The following is a 21018-nucleotide window of genomic DNA, read 5'->3' on the forward strand; positions in this document are numbered from 1 at the left end:
AAAAAGAAAAAAAAATCCCATTTACTTGAAAACTATCCAGACTAAAACCTGTTCTGGTTTTAATTTTTCAGATCTTAATTCCTTCCACAGCATCTCTGGGGCTCTTCACATCTCTTTCCTGTCAAAAAAGAAAGGAGGAGGAGGAGGAGGAGGAGAAGGAGGAGGGGGGAGGAGGAAGAACAAGAAGAAACGAACAAACAAAAAGGTTTTTTAGCAATCTTTGGGCTGTACCTTGATAGTCACTGAAAGGGTAAAGATGGTGAATGTTAAGACAATTAATTGTTTACTGTCCCTTGAATAGGCAGTACTCACACTTGGTTGTATCCCACTCTTCCCTCTTCCGTCTTGGAAGCACAAATCCCCACTTGGATGTGTCTTGTGTCTTCTGAGTGCTCCTTTTCTCATCTACATGCTTAAACCTATATTAAAATGTCATTAATAAACTCCCAAGCTCTGTATCATTATAGCAGCTATGCCTGAAGTACTTTTCAGTATTGGAGTCATGAACTCCCATTTCTTTGGCTTGAGTTGAAGTCCTTAGAAACCTAGAAAAATTCAGGCTAGTGAGGTAAAAAAAAAAATGTGGAGCTGTCTCTTTCTCCACAACTGTCAAAGTGATGGCTATGTAAAGAAGCTAAGTACCAATTTTCTCTTTAATATCTGACTATTTGTATGTTCACTTTGAATGTGGAGAAGTTTACCATCTTTCTTATTACTTATGTTGAACGTCGATACATTTAACTTTGTTCATGAAAAATAGTGGTGTGTGTGTGTGTGTGTGTGTGTGTGTGTGTGTGTGTGTGTGTGTGAAGGCCAGAGGCCAAACTTAGGTTTCATTCTTCATGCACCATTCTGTTTTTTTGAGACAGGATTGCTCCTTGGCCTGGAGCCCACTGAATAAGGTAGACTGGGAAGCGAGTGAACCTCAGAGACTCATCTGTATTCCCATCAGTAGTGCTGGGATCACAAGCATATGACACTATGTCCAGCATTTTTATGTGAGTTTTGGGTTTCAGGTGGAAGGCAAACACTCTTATCTTCCCACTCCCAGCTTTTTGGCTATTACGTAGTTTATACACAGTCAGTATAGTGGTGACCAGAATTGATTGGTTTTCTTTTTTTTTTTTAATTCAAAATTTCTACATGAAAACTAAAGCATTTCCTATTAGGTAAGTTTTAATTTAATGTTTTAGTAATGATTAGCAGTTTTCTTTAAGGTCCTCATTGGTCCCTTGAAAAATACTATCTTTGTTTTAGTATTTGAGCAACTATCTGTGTTATTGAAAATGGAATTTAAGTGGTTCCTAAATCCCCAAGAAAAAGTTCTGTTTGCACCTTCCTACATGTATTACCCACACACGGCTGAACACAAAGCTCCACATGAGATGGGCAGAGACTTATCTGTGAGAATTAGCACTATTTCATGACTGTATGTTTCTACATGTTCTTTTACATAATTTTGCAGCTTCCTGGTTTAAAAAAGTACACACACCAAGGAAAAATACATCACATGAAGAAGTGAGCATGATATTTTCACTAATTATATAAACCTTAGGGTATCCACATTTAAAGGTGGAGTCGAAAAAGACAAAGAAACTGTCATTCTCAAACATGAGGCCTCTGTCTGTGTTCACATCATGTCTCCTTTTAGACAGTGCTTATAAAGTTTCCAAAAAGTTCTTGGACACAAGGCCTTTGCTCAATGAGAGAAATTATCACAGGATTGAGTCTCATCATGGATAAATTCATCATGACTGAATTTCTGTTGTTAATGATGTAATGAAGTTAGTATGTCACCATGCAAAATTCTTTGCAGGTTAAGAACTTGATTAACCTTAATGGAAAGAATTTTAGAGTATTCATACCTAAAACTTTAGCCAATTCTGTTAATCTTATTATGGGGAGTAGCTTGAAATGATGAATTTTAACCATGGTCTGTGGCCTTACCACAAGTGTTTTTCCTAGAAAATGTTTCTCTAATTATTACACATACAATAATACTCACTGTGGGAAGACAGTTAATCATAATGGGTCCTAATTTAAGTAACTATGTGAGCAGTTATTTTTGCTCAGATGAGCTAAAATTCCTTCTTCAACAAACTGAAGAATAAGCTATATGTTTGTTTTCATGGGTTTGGTAGTAATTGTGGAATTAATTCTGAAAGTAATATATATATATATATATATATATATATATATATATATATATATAAAATACATACATATACACATTATGTATATATGATACAGAACATGTGTAGGGTCATCAATTTAGGGGAAATAAGTCAATGCATTAGAGCACAATCAAGCGTGAGGTAGAAAGCAGGTAGCTGGAGGTGTGCCTTACCATTACAAACAGCACCTGGAGCCAGAGCCAGCAAGATCCTCAGCAGCTAAAGATACTTGTTGCTAAATCCAATCTCTGGCATTCATATGGTAGAAGGAAACAGCCAAATCTTGCAAGTGGTCCCCTGGCCTCCATGTGTGTGCATGGCACACACATATACATCCATCACACATATAAATGTATGATAAATAAATAAGTACAAAAAGCAGAAGTATACCACATGAAGAAATAAGCACTGTATTTCCACTAATAATATAAATTTAGGGTATCCACATTTAAAGATGGAGTAGAAAAAAGAGAGAGACTGTCGTTCTCAGACCCAAGGTCTCTGTGTTTACGTCATGTCTCCTTTTTGTCAGTTTTCATGAAGTTTCCTTTTAGGTCTTGGACACGAGGCCTTTCCTCACAAACTGTGTTGCATATTCTTGACAGTTTTAATGGAATTCTCTTTTAGATGAAATTGTGTTAGGTGAAGATTGCATCAGCACCCACGATAATTCCTGTCCTAGCAAAAATCTTTATTAGTGAAAAATCTGACAATTTAAAATTATGATAATAATGTACTTACAAACAAGATATAAAATAATTTATTACATGGAAAGATGCTCAAATATTTTTTATTTTACTCTGCAGAATCCACAGATAGTAAACAAGCAATGGCCACATCTTAAGCAACAGTTTAAAATAGATTTTATCTTCATAATGCATAGCAAAACAAACATGACTGCCTTATAAATTTTAGTATAAATACTGAAATTAAATGCTTTGTAGATTTCTGTTGATCATCCCATCAAATTGGTTAAAGCATATTGAAAATATAGTACTGAATTAAATAGTTCTTTAAAACATGTTTGCTGATAAATATTTTACATATATTAAATTAAACATAAAACATATACATTCCTTCATATACACATGAGCTTTTCAAAGGATAGACATACACTTTTCAATGTAAACATTTTAAGAATATACTTTAAAAACAAGAGGACCATTGTACAATCCAATGGCAAGGATGTCTGGTGTCTTCCTATTCAACAGACGTTCTTCTCATCTTATCAGCTAATTCTGTTCTTACTTCAATGTGTTTTTCTAAATTTTGCACTTCATGTGGAAGATTGATGTCCCAAATAGACAAGCAAGACTGTATCTCTGGAAGGAAATAAAAGAAATTCTATTTAAAAGATACACTATGAAATATTTTTATTAATTTATATTGATTTGTTCTGAACAAATATGTAAACATAAATTCAGCCTATAGAATGGACTAAATTATTGCTATTATAAAACAAGTTCCCCTAGGAAATACTAATCACATATTAATTAAGACGCTCCTAAGTTCCAAGAAGAGTATTTTATAACCTAGCATTTCATTTAGTGAAAAACAGTTACTTCAAAAATTGTTCAATATTGGGCAACATTGAGATATCGCTATGAAGATAACTTGTAAAGAAAAATATTGCCATTAATTTAAACTCGATTGAGTTTTCACTTTACAGTGGCTGTTATCTCCACCACTTCTGAAAAAAAACACTCTTAAGTTGATAAAAGTTAATTTTGAAAATGTCTGAGTTATTTGCACTTTAAAGCTCAAATTGAAATTGCTGGTGAGAGCCAATGAGATGGCTCAGCAGCTCAGAGGATGTTTGTGGTGAAGACTGCAGATCCGAGTCTGAACTCTGGGACCCACGGGGTGGAGGAATGGAGCCAACTCCTTCATGTTGTCCTCTGACCTTCAGGCATGCACTGTAACATGCATGTATCCAAATACATAATACACACAAGGACACACAGATAAATACACAAATACACATGTATACACACACACGCACACACACATAACTTAATAAAGGTAATAAAACTTTGAAGAAGACATTGCTGAATATAGAACATATTCCAGGAGCTCTCAGCTTACAATGCACAGTGTGCAGCCACCTCACACCACATGCTTTTGAGCACAGAGCATGATGTTAATGTTACCTTTTTGCTCTTGGGTATCGTCTGTACTCTTCCGCTTGTACCCCAAAACCAGCATCACGTTTTTAAGGCTTCCTTTACCAAAACAAAACACAGAAATTTTCTGTTAAAAATAATACATTACATTCAACTGAAAAAAAAATCAGCTGTCCACATCTTAAATACAAATATACTGGACCTGAGTTCACACTGCTATTTGTTGGGACACACTTCAGTTATATAAAAACCTCTCCAACAGATCAGCAATTTTTAAAGAAAACCTATGATAATTATATGAATGTGAAGAAACCCGTTTACCTTTGCTTACATAATAGGTTTGATATTTACACCTAATTCCTCACTAGAGTTACAACATTAGATGAGAGGAGGCCTGGAAAGTGCATTAGCCAAATCGAGGCACAAACATGAGGCACCTGGAAAGTAAGCTGAACAGAAACAGTGACAACCTATAGACTCACATGTCTCTCTTGAGTCATCTGCTAAGTTTTTGGCAGTTATACATCCAAAAGTGTCGTACATACTGGGCCTTTGGAAGAGTCCTAAGAATATGGTCTGAATGAGAACACGTAGACTCACCCAACCTGCATGGAGTTTATGCTCTAATAAAGATGCAGTCATTGATGGGGAAAAACGATAACTGTCCAATATTACGTCAGTGATGGCTTTCAAAAGCCAAAAGAAAGAAGTCAACTTAAATCACCCCCAGCCTCTTTGAAGTTTAATACATGAGCTACTGCATCAAATAGCAAGACCTTGACAGACTAATTTAACTGATTATGCAGAGAAGGAACCACATGTGCAAATGCTTTAGGCAGGACTGAGCCCTGTGAGAGACTCCACACCTCCTGAGTCAGGAAGAACTAAAAGGGAAAACGTTCCATCATGGATACAGACAGATACTGAAGCACTAGTAGGCAGTATGTGTTTCAACTCAGCTTGACTTTAAGATCAAATAAACAGCAATAAACCTACCACTTAGATCCCAAAAGTGCATACAAACCAAAGTTGAGAATTTAACACAGTTGGTAGATACAGGTCCCTAAGATCGCCCCCCCCCCCCCCCCGCTCCCGGTTGTTCAACACATATATGACAGTTAACGATCCCCAAAACACACCTCATTTTGCCTTGTGTGTGCAGCTCTGACATCCACAGATGAAAAGTTCACAAGGAGCAGGGGAAACTCCTATTGTTACCAAATTTATTCCCCATAGGACAAGTGCTTCCATTTCCATTTCCTAAAGTCCCTAGAACTCTGCTCTTGGAGAACTGAAGCCTATTACAACACTTTGTCATTGGATTTGCCTACGAGGGGCAATTATTGTTTTCTCAATAAAATTATTCATCAAAAGAAGATACTGCAAAATCTCTTTGTGAAAAATGTATTCCCCATGGTATCCTATTTTATTCACATGAGAGGGGAATAGGAAAAAGAATATAAACAAAAGCTTGGATGAAACTTTAACATTATCAAAGCATGTGGACTGCAGAGCTCACTGTGCATTCATTGCTCTTAGAATATAAATTTATTTAAAGAATAAAACCCAAGCGGAGTCTAACATGGGTGGGAAACTTAGACTGAGCTCTAAACAAACATTTGTTTGACTTACTTGATGAAAAGTGAAATATACACAGTGTACACTTTTCGTTTTGCCTTAGATATAAAGAAAAAAAGCTCCTAAGAGCCTAAGATAGCTCATCTGAAGTTGCCCAACCCTCTGATGAGACTGAATGAAAGAGTCCAGCCCCTCCAGTGTTAACTGGCCCTATTCAGAGGTTGTCCCAGTTCTGCCTTCATTGTGTGACCCTCTAATGCAGTACAAACGGCACCAGAAAGTCTCATTAAAGAGATGATTTTATTTTTTAAATGGCATATTTATCATCGTGAAGGATATGGACATATCTAAAGGAAAGAAACTTGCCTAACTGTGCCATGGCCAGGGCTCTCACAGAATCACAGAAGTTGTGAATGGTGCGTATCACTCGTCGAGTGGAAAGATCCAGGAGTAAAATGTGGCCTCCTCCAGTTCCTATCCAGAGAGCTGTGTTCTTCTGCAGGCAGAGAGCTTTCACCCTTCCAGAGTAGCATAGCTTGTGTTTCGATTCCTTGTTTACCATCATCTCCCTAAATCATACAGAACGTATTTATTCCGTTTTATCAGCACTTAAGAGATTTAGTAGATTTGCCTACACATGCACAGCGTGCTAACATTTTAAACCATGAAGATGGCAATGAAGCCATGTCTTGGTATTCTGGACACAGGTTCCAGGACCCAGCTTTAGTGGCCAAAATCACAGGTATTCCAATTCTTTATTTAAAACAACACAGCATTTCCACGAAACTTATGTACATCCTCCCTCAAACTTTAAATGATCAGTAAGTGACTCATCAAACCTATGTAATATAAATGCTGTGTGAATAACTATCATGCTGTGTTGTTTATGGAATAATGACAGGGATGGAGCCCACACATACAGTAACCATGCAAGCATTAGGGTTCCGTGTTGGAAGCAAAACCTGAGAAAATGGAGGGCTGGCTGCATGATTTGAGTATCACTAAAGTGTGCACAGCTAAATTATTTAACACAGAATGCCTGGAAGCACATTTCTTTACTCGAAGCACAAGTTCTCAAAGATGAGAACCGTTATGAAAATCTTTCAATTTTAAGAAATCCTTAAATGAATGAGATAGATATTCATTTTTTATAAACATATACTCACTTCAGTGAAAATATAATGAATTTCCCTAGTAGTAATATAAAGGAGTTAGTTTTAATGCTCTCTATGAAGTCCAAAAATTACAAAAGAAAAATCACTTATATTAAAAGATTTGAAAATATAAATAAATAAATAAATAAATAAATAAATAAATAAATAAATAAAATCAGTGAATTTTTTCCTTCAGTAACTAATGGATTCTACCAGGCAGCACTGTCACCCCTCTGAACTTGTCTCCTCAAAGTCCAGAGGGAAAGCTTTGAAAGTGACTCATGAAGGTGAACTGTGAAGTCTTGTTTCGGGGATGTGATGTGTCATCTATCACATTCTCCATAATACAAAAATTCATAAGTCAGACGAGAATAAGGCAGAGTGAAGAGAGTGGACCGCAACTTCCAACCTGTGTGCTCTCCATCTGCATCCCATTCTTCCCTCTAAGTCCCTCCCTCCACATCCTCTCTTATTCTGTGGCTTTTTGTCTTTATAGTGCAGTATCCTTGCACCTATAATTCAATTCTGAGTCATATTATTGAACACTGTGTCATTGATCTCTAGGCAGCACTTAATGTGGTATTTTTGCATTTAATTTTTTTTTACTTTTATTTATTCTTTTCTCATATATTATGTCCTGACCATGGCCTATCTTTCCATTAGAGGTTATTCTATATAATTTCATGAAGAGATAATAGTGTTCAACCCCTGTTCTTCTAGTTTCCCAAAACAAAGTGTGAAGTCTACTAAAGGACATGCTAATGAGGAATTAGCACGTCTCTCTAATATTTTCTCTTTTGAAAAATTCTCCTTGAGGACTGGAATGAAGAAAAAGAAGCCACAATTCCTTTCTCTTCGCTCTGACTTACAAAAACAGGGGCAAAGTAACCAATGCACTTACTTTAAGAAGTGCACACAGTCTATTAATTCACAGAGCTTTTCTGTTTTCTTGTCCCACACCTCTACCACAGGGCTGTTTTTCTTGGCAATGTAGAGAACCGTGTCTACTGCCACCGCTATGATGTTAGAATCGCTGAAAGCTGCATAAGAAAACCTAGGTGGGGAGAAAAGTAATATATATATATATATATATATATATATATATATATATATATATATATATATATATATATATAAAGTTAACACTATTTTCAAAATGAAACAAGCTGCGTTATTGTAATTTTCACATATCCTCTCTTAACCATTTTGAATAACTTTGCTCTTTGGTTAACTGCTGCTGGCTGTACACAATTGTAGAATAAAGACTTCTACAACTCGTGCTCAGTTCTGGGTTGATTTTGAAGTTTAGATCTATCTGATTCCGCGTGGAATTTTATACTCTCTCTTAAAGTCTAAAAGAAATATAGTGTCGGTAAGTTTTAGACATTTCCACACAATCCTTGTTGTCATGAGCATTTGGAAAACTGAAAATTAGTCATTTCTACCTAGAATTAAAAATGATGTGGAAATAAATTATAGTGGCAATGTCTCCAAACATGAAAGAAACCCCTAGATTTATAAACGTAAGTCAATCAAATATGAAGAAAAACCGTCCATATACATTCAAGTGAGTACAGTATTTCCAGAGCTTTAAGATTCAGAAATTTGTTATTTATCCTCTTTGAAAATAGTATGCATTTTCAAACATTTCTCTTCTAACCTTAGACATTTGGTGCCATATGTCGCTCACAAACAAATTGGAGACTGTAGGCTCCATCTGCATGGAAAGTCCAGGATCACTTTTGAGGTTTCACCAAAAATGTCAGCTTCTCTGGAATTCTTCCCTGACCTCTAGGAAAGCATTAGCCAGCTGTTCCCTTTCCCCACACTGGCATAGCTGTTATTCTGTAGTCCTGATCGAAGTCTTATTTATTAATGTGTCCCTCACACTAGACTGTCAATATAACCTCCTAAAAACAAACACCACATCTTTCCTATCTGCCCATAGCTCAGCACAGCACTGTCATACACAGCCCAGTATCTTTGCTGTGCTGGGCAATTGGTTAAGTGAGCTGACAGAAGGATGAGTCAACAAAGAATGAACCATCAGGGCTAAGGGGACAGCCAGAAAAAAGTGAAAAATTTCAAATGTACAATCAACTAGGGAAAACTATGTAAAAAATGTCGTGGGAATTTAATAACCGTCAACATTTCTTACAATAGGCAAGGTTTTCTCCCTCCGTTTTCCTCTATTCTTTAAAAAAAGATGAAAATATCCTCTCATTCCAGAGCCATTGTTTTCAGTGGTTTTGCCGTGGTGTCTGCTGTATCTAATAAAATAGTTCCATGAGCACGAACATTGACACGGGGTTTTAGAATTATAAAACTGTTTTGCATGGTGTCTTTCTTAACCCTTAACCATAAATGTACAGACCTACAGACATAGTTTAGTGATAGAGACATTGCCTAGCATTCACAAGGCCCCATGTTCTGTAATAGCATAATAAATAAAAATACATTTATAAAAATGGGTAAATCCCAATGCCTAGAATTTCAACAACAGAGTCCTGCAAAGGGTAAATAATTTACCTCAGGCCACATGATTGGTATGTTGCAGTATCAAAACACAAAACAAGTCCCATAGGCTCTCAAAGCAGACATTTTTCATTACTAAATATGCCTTCCACTCAGTGAATGCAGCACTAACTAAAAGGGCCCTGATGATGAGGCTATCCTCTGACCTATGTGTGGTGGAGAAAGGCCAGAGCACCAGTCAGTACTCTTTTAGAACAAGTAAACTCTTTCCCTGTGCTCATAATGGTGATTCTTCATCTCTCTGAGAAAATGAAGCCCTGAGCGAGGTTTAATATTCATGGGTGTTTTCCAGGAAAGCATCCATACAAGGTACTAATACATACCCATGATGGCATCAAATGCTCTATAAATCGTTCAATATCTCTGCTTCTAAAATATTTAAGGGTTGTATGGTTGTATAAAAGTGAAAATTAAAGAAAAAGGAGGCTATCGAAATATCTGTAAATATAGCAAAAATAGCCCTCATCCATATTGCCTTGTAATGTACTGTAGTACATCTTAATGCTGATTATATTTTAGAATGATTGGATAGCTTTACAAAATAAAGCATTGAAACTGAAGCCAGAATCCTCTTAGTTGTCCTGATTTCATAGATACAAAGCATAGCCTGGGCATGAGATTGACTTAGCTGCAGAGCAGATCAAGGAGAATCATTGTGAACAATAGGATTGAGATATCAAGAACAATAGGGTAGCTGCTGTGAAGAAAAAAAAAATGCCAGGAGAGGTGAAAGCACAAACAGAAGACAGCTAATTTACATGTGTAGCAGCAGGACAGTCATGTAGGAATGGCATTTGGACTGAAGCAGGCAGAGCAAGAGCTCAGCAGGGATGCAGATGGAGACCAAACATATGGAAAGTCTAGGGATGAGTAGGGAATGCTGTCTTCAAGAATGGAGGTGAGTTCAGTTTAACCACAGTGCACAGACAACTATAAACTGTGAATCTAGGGAGCCGAGCTAAACCCTATTATGAAGAGGGCACAACGGGAAGCCTCTGAATACTTTTCAGAGAGAGAATCTGGCTCCCATTCCCAAGGGTTCTATTTTCAACGTGGAGACAGACTGGAGAACCAAGTCTGGCCAGAAACTGAGAACTGCATAGAAACCTGTTACTGTCAACAGGACCATAGACATCCTGGGCCATAGTAGCAGCAGAGAAGTTAAAGGGTTTGTAGAACAACTGGGAAAGCCAAATCACTATGAGAGCAAAGGACAAGGCAGTCAAGAGTTAACCCTGGCTTCAATACTGAAAAAACCAGACAGACACACACAATTCTAGCAAGCCATCTGAAGGAGAGATTGGTGACCAAGAGCTGGAACTATCACAATCAGTTAATGTATTTGAGAGCTCTTAGGTACTAAACATTACGTTAATATCCTAACACTAATTTTATTTAACCTTCTAAATATGCCTTTGGGATGAAGAATTGGACAATATTCAAGTAAGAGTGAAATGGGTAATGATAGGTTATTGTCCGAGTTAACAAAACCAATACAATGCAGAGCCAATACCTGACTTGCAGTTTTGACTTTTGCCTCCATCCTACCCTGCCTGTTACTGAGGAAAACAAAAAGAAAAAATAGATTTGATTAAAATCCAATTTAAAAATGGGAACTCTTCACTGGATCCTGCTGGATAACTAAGGGGTACTCAATTGCAGACAATGGCTGACTTCCCAAAGAACCCAGCAGTAACCCATAGTTAGTGATCAGGAGAAGGGTCCTATGGGCCACACCCTCCATCCAGGGTGAACTGTTGATGGACTCAGTCTTGCTCAGAGACCAGAATTTCATAGTCCTTCTACCTACCTTCTGGATTTTATATCCTTTCTACTCCCTCTTCAACTATGAACCCTGAGGTGTAAATGCTTTGTTTAGTCTTGAGAACTCAACCATCACTTATTCTCAGAACCCCATGGTCACACAAATGACCCTGGTTAAACTCAGTTGATCGATGATGATAGATAGATAGATAGATAGATAGATAGATAGATAGATAGATAGATGAATATTTATTTGATAGGAGAATTACTAGAGGTGGGAGGGAGATTTGAAAGCACGGGGTGATAGTAACCAGAATGTACTTTATACATGCATAAAATTATCGAAGAACAGATTAAAAAACATAAAAATTTAAAAATGTGAACAATATACTAGTTCAAGGCTTATCTAGTTTTATTCTTGCTTGAAATTGGTGTCACTAACTTGGTCATAACTTTGATAACCAATTATTAAATCTAGAAATTATTATCTTAAAAATCTAAGTTCTTTATAATTAATAATTAAAATAATTGTAAATAATTGTATATAAAACCCACAGCTTTAGTTATAGTCATTGATTGCCTCCTAATTGCAAATTTCTAAATTTAGCAATAATTAACTAATATTCTAATGCTACTACAATGGCTAGAATTTGTTACATTTTCTATTAAGAATATTTCATCTTATAATAGGCAAATATTGCATTTCAAATGATATTTAGTATCAATGTTGTCTATGACTTTTTAATGTGATTCTAAAGAAAAAACATGCGTGAATGATGAATTGGTTATATAAAATAAAAATAACTTACAGTTGGGTGGTTCTTGTCTCAATGAGTTTCTGAATGGTGAAATCACTGGAAAAGGAGAAGATCTTTGTGCCACATCCTCCCCACGTGATATGCCTTTCAGATGAATTCATGGACACACTCAAGCACATCAGGGGGGTACTGACATCACCTATGTGGAGTGTCTTCAAAGGGGCAGCTCCTTTACACTGTAAAGAGAGCAGATGGAGTGCATGATGTGGTGCTGGGCAAGTTTTCACTTTACACAAGTGCTTTCCACTTAAATGATCAATGATACTAAAATAGGAATTGAGACAAGACACACTTTTCAAAGTTTCTACCAAGATGGGGTTGGTTCAGGTAAACTGCCATTCAAGTTGTAATCCTCATGACCAACCTCTTCCCTGCGCAAAGATTGTTCAGGAAAACACCCTGCTCACCAGATCTGCTTCCATTTTTCTTTGGATCAGTGGTCCTTAGTCTTATGAATGCTGTGACCCTTTAATACAGTTCCTCGTGGTATTGTGACCCCCAGCCACAAAATTATTTCATTGCTACTTCATAACTTCAATTTTGCTACTGTAACACATCATAATATAAATGTCTGATATGTAGGAAATCTGATATAGGACCCCCAAGTGGGTCGTGACCGACAGGTTGAGAACTACTGCTTTAGATACTAAAAATTAAGTATCAAGAGGTGGAAGGGAGCTGATTGAATAGATGGAACCATGATGAATTGCTGAAGGAATAGAGTCTGTAATGACTAAGTGAGTCTCAAGAACAGGAGGTTGAATGACATCTTCAGTGCTGAAGAACACATCAATGGCATGCCAGATGTTTTTCATGTGGAAGGGGTGAGGAGGGAAGAGGACGGGCAGGGAGTCAGGCTGGGGAAATGAACCCAAGGCATCCTGAATGTTCATTGCGTTCTCTACTGAGCTATGCCTCTAGCTGCTACCCAGCACAGCAAACTTCAGGGTCTGTTTTTTCCTGGAATGCTTTGATACGAGAGATCTACTTCATTCATACAGATTGAATTATCTCCATTTCTATCATTTCAAAAAAGATTTCACTTCTTGTTGCCTTCAGTTCATTCATGCAAGTTATTTACTCGAGCAGCAAGTTTTCTTTTTCAAGGCTCTATTATAGGCTAAATTTCATGGAGCAATAAATAGATAGCAGGTGAAATGTATAATGCTTGTTGTCAGGGATCTGATAATTACATAGGGGGAGAGATACGTAAAACCAAGTCTTTAAAAATACACTTTTATATAAAATGCATTCAACATTTACCTTAATAGTCTTATCTTCAAATATCATTAAATTACCATCAGCAGTTCCCACCAAAAGAAAATTACTTTGCTTGCTGAAAGAAAAAAAGTGTTGAAATTGTTACAAAATAACATTGTTTTGAGTAACCTGCCTTTTAAATTCTCCCATCTTGACTAAACCCTCCTTGAAGCACTCACTGCCTGTGTGATCCTTGCAACCCACAGTCCACCTCGGCTTCTTTGGAAGGAGAAGTCCCTACCCTGCCTTGTGTCCATTTCTTAGCACCAGAAAGCCTTTCCCAATGACTGGGAGCCATCCTTTTAATGTGCAATCAACAAGAAAGATACATATCCATTTACCAGTCTCTGGGAGAGGGTAGGGACCTACCTTCAGTCAGGAACATTAGCAAAAACAGAGGGTGGATTCACCCTAAGAGTGCCCTGCCACCGCCCACGGTATCCTTCAATATTTCCTACAACACTCACCCATCCCTCTGCCTAAAGCTCTCCCACATGTGTTTCAGTGGAACTGAGTTTGATATCTTTCTCCTACTCTGATAGCACCCGAAATGAATATAATTTCCTTCAATTAATTGACAACCCTACCTCTGCTTGGCAAAGGAATTGCAATACAAACAAGTAACGGAGTCAGTCATCTTTTCAAGGGTGTGCCTCTTTGTCTCATCTTCAGCATTGATGACCAGGAGATCTCCAGATTGTGTGCCACACACAATCCAGCTCTCTTTCTCATCAGGAAGATGCACCAAAGCCAAGCACAGTATTCTACTATCAGTAACTTCCTGTTAAGAAAAGAAAGTAAATTCTAGACGACATGATCTTACTTTAAATTACCAGATCTTGTATAGAATGACAATATCCTGTTATCAATATATGGTAATATTTTGTTTGTTCTCTAACAAATAAAGCTTGCCTGAAGATCAGAGGGCAGAGCTAGGCACTAGCTAACCATATAAGCCAGGCAGTGTTAATATACACCTTTAATCTCAGCACTTAGGAGGAAGCATGAAGATCAGGAGTTCAAGGCCACCCTGGGCTACACAAGATTGATCCAGTCGAAAAGGGAAACAGAGCCAGGCAGTGGAGGCTCATGCCTTTAATCCCAGCACTTGGGATCTTATGCCTTTGATCCCAGTACTTGGGAGGCACAGCCTTTAATCCTAGCACTAGGGAGGGGGAGACAGGAAGTGATATGGATGGGTGGAAAGAAGAATATAAGGAAAGAAGAGACCCGAGCTCTGCCCCTTTGACCTGAGGATTCAGTAAAGGTAAGAAGTCTCTCTAGTGGCTGGCTCCTTCACTCCTCTGATCTTTCAGCATTTACCCTTATATCTGACTCCTGGTTTTAGTTATTAAAACCAATTAGAATTTGAGCTACATCAGTGTACTTAAATCTGGCTACCTTTGTGCACTTACTTTTACAATCAATGCCAATTTTATTCACTTTTCAATAATAGAAGGTAAAGATTTTTGTGTACCTAGTTGCAGAATGTACCTGAATCTGAAATTAAAAATTGAAAATCATTTTTTTCCAAATAATTCTTACTTCATCAAGATCATAGGAAAGAGTTCTTTAATCTTGAGCATAAGCTCTGGTGAAATATTTCAAGGCAATAGTCAAAATATCAAGTTACATTTTAACTCTACAAATTTATCTGTTTGCCAGTCTATTGATCTATCTAGTAAGAGTTATATGCAGATCTCTTTTGCTCATTTCCCTACTACTGGGAGTGTTGGCTGCCAACAGACCCAAAGAAGTACGATTACACAGTCCCACTTCTAAGCAGACAGCTGCTAATTTCCAACTGACATTGGAGAATGAATGTCTCACCTTACACGTAGATGCACGATGACTGTCTAACCCCTAGTATGTAGCCCTTAATGACCATATAACCCCTATTGTGTAGACAGACACCCAAAAGCCACCAGGCCCTTTGTGTAGACACTCAATGAACACCTGGCCTTGGTGTAAGGGCACCTGATGACAACCTGACACCTGATGATAGCCTGGCACTTGTATGTGGATACTTGATTGTCTGGCCTTTTATATGTGGACACTCCACAGTGCTGGTCACACTCCGGAGCCCTTGAGAGAAGAGACCCAGGTTCCGCTTCCTCAGGAACCACATCTTTTATTCTAAGCTATTTATTCTGTTTCAGCTTCCTTTATCTTCTGCCAAGCTTGTCACTCTTTAATTCATACTAATAAAATGGCTGTTTCTGGCTCTGTTTCCAGAGATACTGACATGACACACATATATATATGTATATATCTATATCTCTATATACATATATACATATATATGTGTGTGATATATTAAAGAGAATTCATATTTACCTCATAGCTGTATCTTTCTGTGTTTAAGTCAAAGAAGGAGAGCTGTCCTTTCTCAGTGTTCCCACAGCCCAACCAGAGGGTCGCACTCTTGCTATTGGGAATTGTAGCAACCATGCATTCAACAATAATGTTCTCAGGTATCAAAATGTGTCGCATGAGACAAATTAATTCAGCTGAATTCAAAATGTCAAAGACCTAAGAAAGTTAAAAAATGACAAAACAGCATTCATCAAGTTAACATTTCTTCCTTAAAGATCAAATGTATCCTAAAGCTGTATCAAGCAAAACCTGTGGCTTTGGTTAAAATAATCTAGAACATTAAGTACAATAGTCCAAATTATAGATAAAAATCACATTTAAAAACAAGCATAATATATACTCTTTGCATACTGTGCACAGTATATATTCTCTGTATATGTGCTATGGTATTTCTTTTAACATGCAAAGTTCAAAAGTGCCAACTGAACCAAATTTATATGGTCAATTCTTTATTTCAGAGACACATTAATTGCCAGAAACAAAGTATAACTTCTATCAGCTGAAGGAAATGAAAATCCAAGATTTGTTAACAATTTAGAAAACATCTTTAGATCCTGCATTTGAGTTTTCCTTCAAGCACTAGAGAACAGGGGACCAGTGAGTACACTATAAGCTAACAGAACCAGGAGATGGAATACTAGGAAGAGAACAGGGACAGCTAAACTTACCACACATGACACCTCAAGAAAATCCCTTATTCTCTCTATGCCTGGCTTAGATAATCTGATGAGTTATTTATCTTCCTTAGTACATACAGACTGTACTTAAAGATAAAATAGTTAAGTCTAGGCTTACAATTCTATCCTACACTTTAGAATCCCAGGGTTGCTACGGAGTCCATGAAATGCAGATGAAGGGAAACAGTAGTTATAATATGCTAATTTTACTATGATAAGATAAGGAATAAATATATACAGTTCATACAATTGCACTGGTCACTAACTATACTAAAACAAAACAGAACATCTTCAACAAATGGTGATGATCAAGCTGATGGCTGCACGTAGAAGAAGGAAAAGTGCTGTGGGATGTATGGCAAATGTAGTGCTGTGGGATGTATGGCAAATGTGTTGCTAATTAATTAATAAAACACTGATTGGCCGTTGGCTAGGCAGGAAGTATAGGCGGGGCAAGGAGGAGAATAAAGCTGGGAAGTGGAAGGCTGAGTCAGAGAGACACTGCCAGCCGCCACGATGAGAAACAGCTTGTGAGGATGCCGGTAAGCCACGAGCCATGTGGCAAGGTATAGATTAAAGGAAATGGATTAATTTAAGCTATAAGAACAGTTAGCAAGAAGCCTGCCACGGCCATACAGTTTGAAAGCAACATAAGTCTCTGTGTTTACTTGGTCGGGTCTGAGAGGCTGTGGGACTGGCAGGTGAAAGAAATTTGCCCTGACTGTGGGCCAGGCAGGAAAACTCAAGCAACAGAAAAGAGATTAATATTATTACCCTGTACAAACTTCAACTACAAATGGATCAAGAATGTCAGCATAAGACCAGATACACTGACTTGACAGAAGAAGAAGTGGAGAGTAGGCTTGAATTCATTGGCACATAAAAAGTCTTTCCAGACTGGACACTAGTAGCCTAGGCATTAATACCAACAATCAAGAAATGGGACCTTATGAAGATAAAAGCTTCTGTATAGATAAGGACAGCATTATTTAGTCAAAGTAACTGCCTACAGAATGGGAACAGCCAGGTGGTGGTGGCTCACGGCTTTAATCGCAGCACTCGGGAGGCAGAGCCAGGTGGATTTCTTTGAGTTTGAGGCCAGCCTGGTCTACAGAGCGAGATTCAGGACAGGCACCAAAACTACACAGAGAAACCCTGTCTCAAACAAACAAACAAAGAAAACAAACAAACAAAAACCAGAATGGGAACAAACCTTACCCATTACACATCTGACAGAGAATTTATATCTAGAATATATAAAAACATATAAAAAATTGAATATCAAGAAACAAATAACTCAGTTAAAAGTTGTGATGTAAACCAAACATAGAGTTTTCAAAAGATGAAACAAAAGTGGCTTAGAAATACTTAAAAATTTTTCAACATCCTTAGCCATTAAGGAAATACAAATTAAAATTACTTTGAGATTTCATGTTACCCCAGTCAGAATGGCCATGATCTGTAAAATAAATGGCAGTTCATGCTGGAAAGGTTGTGTGGAAAGAGAAATATTTATTCATTGCTGGTAAGACTGAAAATTGTTAGAGCCACTATGGAAATCAGTGTGGAGGTTCTTCAAAAAGCTTCAAATAGAAGTTCATGAGATCCAACTATACTGTTCTTTGGGATATATCAAAGGACTATACATCTTACTATAGAGATACTTTTTCAACCACGTTCAATGTTGCTCTATTCATAGTAGCCAAAAATTAATAACAGACTAGATGTCCATCAACTTATGAGTCAGTAATGATAATGTGGTACATTTACCCAATGGGATATTATTCAGCTGTCAAGAAAAATGAAATTTGCAGATAAATGAATGGAGCTAGAAATATCCATCCTGAGTGGGGTAACCCAAATGCAAAGGACAAATATTGCATGTTTTCTTTTATATGTGGATATTAGCTTTTAATCTCGAGATATGTGTGTTTCAAACTGAGGTTATGTAGCTGGTAAGGGAGCAAATGGGAGGAGGGGATCTTTCATGGAAGGGGAAAGAGAATATAGTGTTATGGTGAGGCAAATGGGAAACTAGAATAGGAGGAGAAAATGGCAGGGAGGATGGGAAGATAGGGTAAAGGAAGGAATATAAGAAGGGTCCACTAACAGGAAAGGCCTTTGGAAAAGCCATTTGGAAACCACTACTGTAGAAATGTCCTAAAATATATACATATATGAAAGGAACTTTAGTGTAGTTACTGAACTTACTAGTACTACTCTAGTTGACATCATATGCCACCAAATAAAACCTCCAGTACCAGGAATTGGTTATAGCTTGTTGAGTCATTGGCCTAAAGACTTCCATAGACCGCCTCTAACAACACAGGCTATTTCAAAGGCTATTGGCTACTCTCCATAACCTGATGATAAGGCTCTGTTACAAAGACACAACTTAATCTTCAAACAGAGAGAAATAGAGTTTGTGCCCAAATAAAATCTTCATCATCTATATTGATTAGTTTTTTCCAGTATATATATATATATATATATATATATATATATATATATATATATATATGTTTTTTCCAGTATATATATATATATATATATATATATATATATATATATATATATATATATATATATTTGTTTCATTGTCAAAAATCAGGTGTCTGTAGATGTATCGTATTTTAAGTCTGGATCTTCACTTCAATTCTATGAGCAATGTGTCTGCTTTTATGGCAGTATTTATTACTGTAGCTCCGCAATACAACTTGAAACCTAAATGGTAATACTTCAAGGGGTATTGTTTGTTTTTTTTTTTTTTAATCTTCTGGATTGTTTTAGCTAATCTGGGTTTTTCTGGTTCTCTCTGAGGTTGAATATTTTTTCAGTTTCGATGAAAACATGCTTTGGAATTTTGATGGATGTTGGACTGAATCTCTAGGTTGCTTTCGGTAAGACAGCATTTTCACAACATTAATCCTACGATTCATAAGCACGGGAGATATCACCATTTTCTGGTGTCTCCTTCAATTTCTTTCTTTAGTATCTTCAAGTTTTTAATTATACAAGTATTTAACTTCCTTGGTTAGCGTTATCTTAAAATATATTTTTTTAGGCTATTGTGAAAGGTTTCCTTGATCTCTTTCTCAGTCTGTCATTTGTATGCAGGAAAACTTCTGATTCTGTGCACTAATTTTATACTCTGCCACTTCTTCAGCTACAGATGTTTACCATTGGGGTTTTTAGGGACTTTTATGTATCATATGCAAATAAGGATATTTTGACTTCTTCCTTTCCTGTCTGAATCCCCTTCTGTTTTCTGGAATAATTTAGATAATAAATTAGATGGCATTGGTGTTAGTCTTTTTTCAAAGATCTAGTAGAATCCTTCATAGAATCTACCCAATCCTGGACAATTTTTGTTTCAGAGACTTTTAATTGCTACTTCTACTTTCAGTAGTGGTTATGGGTCTGTTTAAATTGTTGGTAGGTCATAATTATCACAAAATATATTCATTTCTTTTAAATTTTCCAGTGTGATAGAGTACAGATTTTTAAAGTACGTCTTTAGGATTCTCTGAATTTCTACAATGTTTGCTGTAATATCTCCCTCTTTATATCTAATTTTATTAATTTGACTCTTATCTCCATCTTTTGGTTAATTTAACAAAGGGTTGGTCAATCTTGTTCATTTTCTCAAAGAATCAATGCTTCATTGATTCTTTGTATCATTTTTGATTGTTTTAGTTCATTGATTTCAGCCTCGAGTGATTATTTCTTCATGTCTACTTTTTTTAGGCATTATTTCTTCCTGTCTTTCTAGAGATTTCAAATGTGTCATTATGTTAGATCCGTAAGTAGACCCATTAAGATAAATCTAGTTTTTTAATCTAATCTGTGTCTTTTTTTTTAATTGGGAGAACTGAGACTATTAATATTGAGAGTTAGTCAAGAACAGTTTTTATTAATCCTCGTTATGTTGCCCTGGTGGTGTGGACTCCCCCTGCCTCTTGAGACTAACTGTTCTGGGATTATTCATTCATTGTATAATCTGGGTATAGTTAATCTTCTCTTTTGAATTTTTCTTTGTAGCATGTTCTATAAAGCTGAGTTGCTTAAATTTGTTCTTAATATAAAATGTTTTTCTTTCTCTGTCAATGGTGATTGATAGTTTTGCTGGGTATAGTAACTGGGTTGGTATCTGTGGTCTCTTAAAGTTTGTAAAATGCCTCTCCAGGTCCTTTTAACTTTCAGAGTCTCCATTGAGAAGTTAGGTGTCATTCCAATTAGTTTGACTTAATTTGGTCTTTATCCTTTGACACTTTTACTATCTTTTCTTTCTTCTATATATTCATTTTTGATTATTATGTGTTATGGGAAGTTTCTTTTCCAGTCTTGTCTTTTTAGTGTTCTGTATTCTTCTTGTACCTACTTAGGTTGGAGAAATTGTCTTCTATGATTTTGTTAAAAATATATTCTGTCCCTTTGACCTGGATTTATTTTCCTTCCTTCCCTATAATTTATAGCTTTGATTTTTTTCATATTGTCCCAGATTTCCTGAATGTTTTGCACCTGGATTTTTTAAACTTTAACAGTTTCTTTTAATCCAT

The 21018-nt window shown here is 36.6% G+C and overlaps 1 protein-coding gene across 1 annotated transcript in view; it reads right to left on the reverse strand.

Annotated features, from left to right (window-relative positions):
• Window positions 1-2948: 2948 nt before the first annotated feature.
• Lrrk2 (leucine rich repeat kinase 2) overlaps window positions 2949-21018 on the reverse strand; it is a 138750-nt gene continuing 120680 nt past the window's right edge. The window contains exons 45-52 of the mRNA XM_059247707.1: window positions 15744-15938; window positions 13994-14187; window positions 13410-13482; window positions 12138-12322; window positions 7931-8083; window positions 6238-6444; window positions 4325-4392; window positions 2949-3496 (exon numbers count right to left, since the gene is read on the reverse strand). Coding sequence (XP_059103690.1) covers window positions 3375-3496; window positions 4325-4392; window positions 6238-6444; window positions 7931-8083; window positions 12138-12322; window positions 13410-13482; window positions 13994-14187; window positions 15744-15938 — 1197 coding nt within the window. The 3' untranslated portion in view covers window positions 2949-3374. The remainder of the gene's footprint in view (window positions 3497-4324; window positions 4393-6237; window positions 6445-7930; window positions 8084-12137; window positions 12323-13409; window positions 13483-13993; window positions 14188-15743; window positions 15939-21018) is intronic.

Source organism: Peromyscus eremicus, chromosome 20 (assembly GCF_949786415.1).
Source record: "Peromyscus eremicus chromosome 20, PerEre_H2_v1, whole genome shotgun sequence".
In the NCBI taxonomy this organism is placed as follows: Eukaryota; Metazoa; Chordata; class Mammalia; order Rodentia; family Cricetidae; genus Peromyscus; species Peromyscus eremicus.